This window comes from Mus caroli, chromosome 18, assembly GCF_900094665.2.
Source record: "Mus caroli chromosome 18, CAROLI_EIJ_v1.1, whole genome shotgun sequence".
NCBI classification, from domain to species: domain Eukaryota; kingdom Metazoa; phylum Chordata; class Mammalia; order Rodentia; family Muridae; genus Mus; species Mus caroli.
This window is the reverse complement of record NC_034587.1, coordinates 17,225,388-17,233,280: the sequence shown is the minus strand read 5'-3', so window position 1 is coordinate 17,233,280 and position 7,893 is coordinate 17,225,388. Positions and strand designations below refer to the sequence as shown.

General features: G+C 42.8%; 1 protein-coding gene across 1 annotated transcript in view; it reads right to left on the bottom strand.

Annotated features, from left to right (window-relative positions):
- Positions 1-6,940: 6,940 nt before the first annotated feature.
- Rnf125 (ring finger protein 125) overlaps positions 6,941-7,893 on the bottom strand; it is a 46,633-nt gene continuing 45,680 nt past the window's right edge. Inside the window, exon 6 of the mRNA XM_029471959.1 lies at positions 6,941-7,081. Within this exon, the coding sequence (XP_029327819.1) occupies positions 7,016-7,081 (66 nt within the window). The 3' untranslated portion in view covers positions 6,941-7,015. The remainder of the gene's footprint in view (positions 7,082-7,893) is intronic.

Below are 7,893 nucleotides of genomic sequence, written 5' to 3'. Positions count from 1 at the left end.
TGAGTTCCAGGACAGCCAGAGCTATACAGAGAAACCCTGTCTTGAAAACTGAAAAAGAAGAAAGAAAGAAAGAAAGAGAGAGAGAGAGAGAGAGAGAGAGAGAGAGAGAGAGAGAGAAAAGAAAGAGAGAGAGAGAAAGAAAGAAAGAAAGAAAGAAAGAAAGAAAGAAAGAAAGAAAGAAAGAAAGAAAGAAAAAGAAAGAAAGAGGATGGGGGTTAAGTTGGTGGTGTGCTGATTGATGCCCTGGGTTCAAACTCCAGCACCATAAAAATAACTATGTGTAGGGGCTGGAGAGATGGCTCAGTGGTTAAGAGCACTGACTGCTCTTCTAAAGGTCCTGAGTTCAAACCCCAGCAACCACATGGTGGCTCACAACCACCTGTAATGAGGTCTGACACCCTCTTCTGTCTGGTGTGTCTGAAGACAGCTACAGTGTACTTACATATAGCAATAAATAAATCTTTAATAAAAACAAAAACACTGTGTGGAGGTATACCCTTGAATTCTGTACTGAAGAGGAGAAAGTAGGAGGGTCAGAAGGTCAGGGTTATCTTCTTCCTCTCCTATATTGCCAACTCGATATCAGCCTGTCTGGATTACATGAAACTCTATCTAGAAAAAAATTTAAAGAGAGACTTTAACCCACGTCCAATGCCACACACTTATACAGTCCGCACTGTCTGAGAAAATGGAGCAGAAGGATCACTAGACCCCAGGAGTTCAAGGCCAACATGGGTAATGTAACAAGACATCCCACCACTTATGTGTATAACTCAGTGATAAGAGCACTTGAATGGGCAGTGAATGAACATGTACAGGGAGCCTCATAGCTAATCCTCATTACAACAAAATAAAGATCCTTTAACTATGATTGCTATAGGCTATTGTGCCCTTCTCCATATGTTGAAGTGTTGGAGTCATCCGCTGACTTCCTGAAAATATGACTACATTGAAGATAGACTCTGAAAAGTAATTAAGCTAAAATGGGTGGGGAGGCTAGAGATGTAGCTGAGTGGTAGAAAGCTTGTCTAACTTGGGCAAGGTCCTGGGTTCCATCCCCATTGAAAAACAAACATTAAAAATAAAGGGGCAATCATGGCGATTCACAACTTATATCCCAAGCCAAGGTAAGAGGCTCTCTGTGAATCCAGGCTAGCCTGGTCTACAAAGTGAGTTTCAGGCTAGCGAAAGCTATATAATAAGACCCTCTCTCTCTTTTTTTTTTTTTTTAGATTTATTTATTTATTATATGTAAGTACACTGTCGCTGTCTTCAGACACACCAGAAGAGGGCGTCAGATCTCATTATGGATGGTTTCGAGCCACCATGTGTTTGCTGGGATTTGAACTCTGGACCTTCGGAAGAGCAGTTGGGTGCTCTTACCCACTGAGCCATCTCACCAGCCCCAAGACCCTCTCTTAAAAATAGGATTAAGATTCAGATGGTACCAATTAGGAGTCAGAGAACAACCTCATAGGAAAGGTGTAAATTCAAATGTGGTTGTGTGCTTTGAGCTTTATCGGAAATCTAATCAGAAATCGAGGGGAAAACAACAAGGAGTTTCTCAGTGTATTGTTTGTTTAATCTTAATTTTACATCCTGGCTGCAGTTTCCCCTCTTTCCTCTCCTCCCAGTCTTTCCCAAGACCCCACCTTTAAATGATTTATTTTTGAAACTTCAGGATCATTGCCAGTATGATATCTCTTTTCTCCCAAATTTCACTGCCAACTATAATTTACCAAACTCAAATACACACACCATATATATGTATATTGATACTGGGCTTAAAGTGTAGTATGTGTGCGTGTGCATGTGTGCATGCATGCTGAGAAATAACACTAATGTAATTTATTATAAGCTAAAGAGATGACAAGCAAGAAGAACTGATTTTGAGTCCCTGGAATCCATTTTGGTTGTTTTTTTAAAAAGCCAAGTGTTACTGGGCAGTTGTGGCACATTCCTTAATCCCAGCACCCAGGAGGCAGGATCTCTGTGAATTTGAAGCCATTTGAACTCTTTGAGTTTGAGGCCAGCCTAGTGTAAATAGCAAGTTCCAGGCTAGCCAGAGCCACACAGTGAGAACCTTGCCTCAAAAATAAAAAATATGGTGGAAAATGGTTGGTGAAAACCAATCTCCAGCCTCCACGAAATCTCACACTCACACGAACACATCTAGATCTATGGGGGATGGTGGGGGGGGGGTGGGGACTAGAGAGATGACTCTGCACTTATAAAGAGGACTTGTAACAGCTACTAGTCCAGGGTCTCTGACTCCTCCTCCTGACCTCAGTGGACAACAGCATGGACCTGGTACAATACATACATACATGCAGGCAAAATGCTTGTGAGGAAATCCAATACAAATATTTTAATGATTTAATTTCTCTGAGTATTTTTGCCAGTCTGTATGTCTGTGTACCATGTACACGCACTGCTTGCAAAAGCCAGAAGAGGACTGCCAGATGGGTGCTGGAAATTCAACCTGGAGCAGCCAGTGCCTTAACCACTGAAACCACCCCCGAATTTGGGTTTTAATTAAACTTTTGAATGTATAGTATCAAAGGAAGTAAATAAAAGTAAAGGTACAACATTTAAATGTACAGTATAGAAGAATACTTTTAAAAGTATACTTAAATTAGAGGGCGGAGAGGTGAGGGCTCCAAGGTTGGGAGCACTGACTGCTCTGGTGCCCTCTTCTGGCGTGCAGGAATATATTCAGGCAGAACACTGAACATAAAAAATCTTTTTTTTTTAAGTGTACTTAAAAGTACACCTTTCAAATGTAAGTATTGAAGTATCAACTCCATACCTTGTTTGTACAACGGGTTTTAGAACTTTTTCATATTGGTGAACTGAATGAAATTCTATCCCCATTAAACAATAATTCCCCATTTCTTCCTTCCAACCACTGGGAACGATTCTGTTTCTGTTCCTATGAGCTGTATTACTTTATTAACTGTTTGTTTGTTTGTTTGTTTGTTTGTTTTGAGACAGGGTTTCTCTGTGTAGCCCTGGCTGTAGACCAGGCTGGCCTCGAACTCAGAAATCTGCCTGCCTCTGCTTTCCAAGTGCTGGGATTAAAGGTGTGCCCTTCTTTCTTTCTTTAATTGGGGCTGGCTCTTTGGTTGCGAGGTTCAGCCCATTATTGTCATGGTGGGAAGCATGTCAGAGTGCAGGCACACATGGGGCTGGAGAAGGTGCTTCAAGTTCTACATCTGGGTCTACTAGCAGAGAATGTAAAGGCAGTATGGGTTGAGCGTCTGAGGCCTCAAGGCCCACCCTCAGTGACCACTTTCTTGTCTTGTTTTTTTTTTTTTTTTAAGATTTATTTATTTTATGTATATGAGTACACACTGGAGCTGTACAGATAGTTGTGAGCCTTCATCTGGTTGTTGGGAATTGAATTTAGGACCTCTGCTCGCTCCAGTCAACCCCACTTGCTCAGTCCCTGCTCGCTCCGGCCCAAAGATTTATTTATTATTATAAATAAAAACACTGTGGGTGTCTTCAGACACACCAGAAGAGGGCATCAGATCTCATTACAGGTGGCTGTGAGCCACCATGTGGTTGTTGGGATTTGAACTCAGGACCTTCAGAAGAGCAGTCAGTGCTCTTACACACTGAGCCATCTCACCAGTTCAACTACTTTCTCTAACAAGGGCACACCTCCTATCATTCTCTAAGAGTCTGGGGGAGGTGTCCATTTTCTTTCAAACCACCACAGGCCTATTTACATCCTGGCTTAAAACCACTTTTTTTTTTTTTTTTTTTTTTGAGTTTTTCGAGACAGGGTTTCTCTGTATAGCTCTGGCTGTCCTGGAACTCACTTTGTAGACCAGGATGGCCTCGAACTCAGAAATCCGCCTGCCTCTGCCTCCCGAGTGCTGGGATTAAAGGCATGCGCCACCACGCCTGGCCTTGAAACCACTTTAAAGAGGGAATTTATATTATATATGTAATATATATTAACTATGTAATTTAAAATGTTTCAGGTGCTGGGGACCCAGTTCAGTGATGGAGAACACTTGCTGTTCTTGCAGAGGTTCCAGGTTGTGTTTCCAGCACCCTCTTCTGGCCTCCAGGGCCACCAAGCACATACACAGTGCACATATTATACACATAATACATATTATACAAAACATCTATATACATAGGATAAAAATAATAATCTTTAAAATATTTTTCAAAGGGACAAAATGAGGTAGTCTTGAAGTACATCAAGCAGGACCAGGGGATGGCCCAGTGAGTAAAGGCACTTGTCACCAAACCTGATGACTTACCTATGTTGGATGCCTGGAACCCACTTGGTGGAAGGAAAGAACTGACTCCCAAAAGTTGTCTTCTAACCTCTACACATGTTCTCCCATTGTCTCTCTGTCTCTGTCTCTCTGTCGTTCCTCCCCCCCCCCCAAGGGATTATCTTGGCTCACGGTTTGAGAGGGCAGTCTAGCATGGTGGCAGGAACAGGAGGCAGCCATTCCCACTCCATCTGCAGCCAGGAGCAGGTGAACGAATGCTGCTCTCCACTTACTTTCTCCTTCTCTTCAGTCTAGGACCATTACCATGGATTGGTACCACCCACATTTCAGGTGAGTCTTCCTACCTCAACCTAGTCTAGAAACTATCCCAGATTAGGCTCAGGTTTGTCTCCTAGGGGACTAGAACCTGTCAAATTGACAATTATGTTAACCTTCAGAATAACAAAGATCAGTTCCCTGAATTGTTTTTTATTCTGTTTTGTTTTTGTTTTTGTTTGTTTGTTTGTTTGTTTTTTGTTTTTAAAGATTTATTTATTATATGTAAGTACACTGTAGCTGTCTTCAGACACTCCAGAAGAGGGCGCCAGATCTCGTTGCGGATGGTTGTGAGCCACCATGTGGTTGCTGGGATTTGAACTCTGGACCTTTGGAAGAGCAGTCCGGTGCTCTTACCCACTGAGCCATCTCACCAGCCTTGTTGTTGTTTTTAATTAACTTTTTTATTTTATGTTTGAGTACACTGTCATTGTCTAAAAGCACACCAGAAGAGGACATTTGATCCTGTTACAGATGGTTGTGAGCCACCATGTGGTTGCTGGGAATTGAAGTCAAGACCTCTGGAAGAGCAGTTAGTTCTCTTAACTGCTGAGCCTGTTTTAGTTTTTTAGTAAAATCAAACATATAGTCTTAGTTGGAGTTTTACTGCTGTGATCAGACACCATAGCCAATGCAAGTCTTATAAAGGACAACATTTAATTGGAGCTGGCTTATAGGATCAGAGATTCAGTCCATTATTATCAAGGTGGAAGCATGGTGGCATCCAGGCAGGCAAGGTACAGGAGGAGCTGAGAGTTCTACATCTTCATCTGAAGGCTGCTAGCTTAATACTGGCTTCCAGGCATCTACTGCTTGTGGACGTTGTACATCGTGGTGCGGAGCCTAGTGCGCACCACGATGTACAACGTCCACAAGCAGTCAAGGCAGCTAGGATGAAGTACTTAAAGCCTATACCCACAGTGACACACCTACTCCAACAAGGCCACATCTACTACATCAGAGTCTAATAGTGCCCCTTGGGCTGAGCATATACAAACCATAACATACTTGTAGCGGGTTATTTTGTTGGTTGCTGTTTTGTGTGTAAATGAAATGGTTGGGGTGGGTGCTACTTTGTACATGTAGCTCAACTTTATAGAGCTGGCTCTCTCCTTTCACCTTTGCATGGTTCTGGGATTGAATTTAGGTCCATAGCTTGCATCAAAGCACTTCACCCCATGGGTCATCTCTCAGCAGGTGAACTGCTTTTCAGAATCTTTGACCTTTGTCTGTCTCAACCCAGCTGAAAACACCAGTTTTCTCTTGGGTTCCCACAGATGTAGGATCTTTTGACATCAAGCCTGCTGAGAGGACCCTCAATCCCACATTTTCTGCTTAATTGAGCCAACAGTTAAACAGCCTACTTCATTGACCTTGATTGCAATCACCTTTCCTGGGGCCTTATGCCACCTAGCTTGCTGTTTCCTTGTTCCCCACATGTCCCTAAACCTTAGGGAGGCAGGTCGGTCCCTAGAACTCCACATGCTTGGCCATCATGACAATAAACTGTCTCTTTTGCAAAACCATCCTTTGAAGGTCAACATTCTGCACAGCAGAGAAAACAAGTCTGGTACAGAAATAGTGTGACTGAAGGAACGTGAGGTAAGCACAGCTTCTCCCAGAACTGCTTCCCCTGGGCTCTCTATTCCAAAACTCTGCCCAGAGAAAAGGAGAGTGAAGAGAAACAGCTGGCATGTTTGAGGCCAATGTGGGTTAAATAGCAAGTTTAAGGTTAACCTAGACAGTAAAGTGAGGCTCTCTATAAAGAGTGGTGGGGTGGGGAGGGATGGGGGATTGGCAGGAAGCTGAGCTTGGTGATATACACTCTAATTCCAGCACTCCAGAGGCTGAGCTCCATGAGTTCAAAACCATCCTGTCTACACTGTGAGTTCCAGGACAGTCAGGACTATGTAGAGAGACCCTGTCTCAAAAACAAAAGCAAATGAGAAAAGGAGGCCTGACATGGTAGGTGGGTGCTGGTGCTCCCAGCAGGTGATGGAGGTCAAGCTATGTCCAGTGTGAGGTCAGGGCTCATGAGAAGCTGCTTTAGCTCCTTTAGTTCTAAACACTTTCTGCTTTAGCCTCTCAGGTGCTAGGATTAGAGACACGGGCCACCAAACCTGGCTATGATATACATTTTTTTGTTGTTGTTTTGTTTTCTGTTTTTTATTTTTTCAAGACAGGGTTTCTCTGTATTGCCGTGGGTGTCTTGGAACTCACTTTGTAGACCAGGCTGGCCTCAAACTCAGAAATCCGCCTGCCTCTGCCTCCGGAGTGCTGGGATGGATTAAAGGCGTGCACCACCACTGCCCTGCTATATTTTTTTGCCATGGTAATTTTTAAATAATTTTACTCAAACTTGGGCATCATTACCAAATAAAAAGATGTTCTCTTTAAAAACTATTATTTTATTCAGATATAATGGTATATTGCATATATCATTAATCCTTGTTCTCAGGTCTCAGGAGGCAGTCGATATCTGACTCATGGGGCAGCTTGTTAAGATTCTGTTTCAAAAACAAAACAAAATAACAACAAAAATTCAAGATGTGTTATTTTCTGGCTGGAGAGATGGTTCATTGGTTAAAAGTACTGGATGTTCTTGCAGAGATCCTGGATTCAGTTCTCAGCACCCACATGGTGGTTCACAACTCTATCTCCAGTTCCAGGAGACCTGTCATCTCTTGTAACCCAAGGGCTTCCCCCCCCCCCATGTGCTGTATGTACATACATTCAGGCACACACACATATACACATAAAATTATGTACAAACTTTTTTAAGTGTGTGTTTTCTGAAATATTAAGCCTCAGAGTATATTTTGTGGGTCAAGCTGACCTTAAATCAATAGCCAAGGATAACCTCGAACATCCGACCCCCCAGCGTGTGCCTCCTCGGTGCTAAGATTACAGGGAAATGTAACCACGCCTACTCCATTTGGTGCTAAGGATTGAACCTTCATTTATCACAGAAGGAGTTTTCATTTAGTTGATACTTCCCAACTAAAGAATCTATATCTCAGCAGATGTTGTCATTGTCTACAGAATCTTGGTTGTCCTAACTGGGAAGAGTATGCTATTGACTTGGAATATACACACAAACTTAAAAGATACTCAATATTCTACACTGTAGAAGACAGCCCCTCTAAATAAAGAAAATATCTGATAAAAATAACTTCAAAAAAAGGAAGAAGATAGCCCCTCATCACTAACATTGAAAATATCCATAGCCGGGCGTGGTGGCGCACGCCTTTAATCCCAGCACTCGGGAGGCAGAGGCAGGAGGATTTCTGAGTTCGAGGCCAGCCTGGTCTACAAAGTG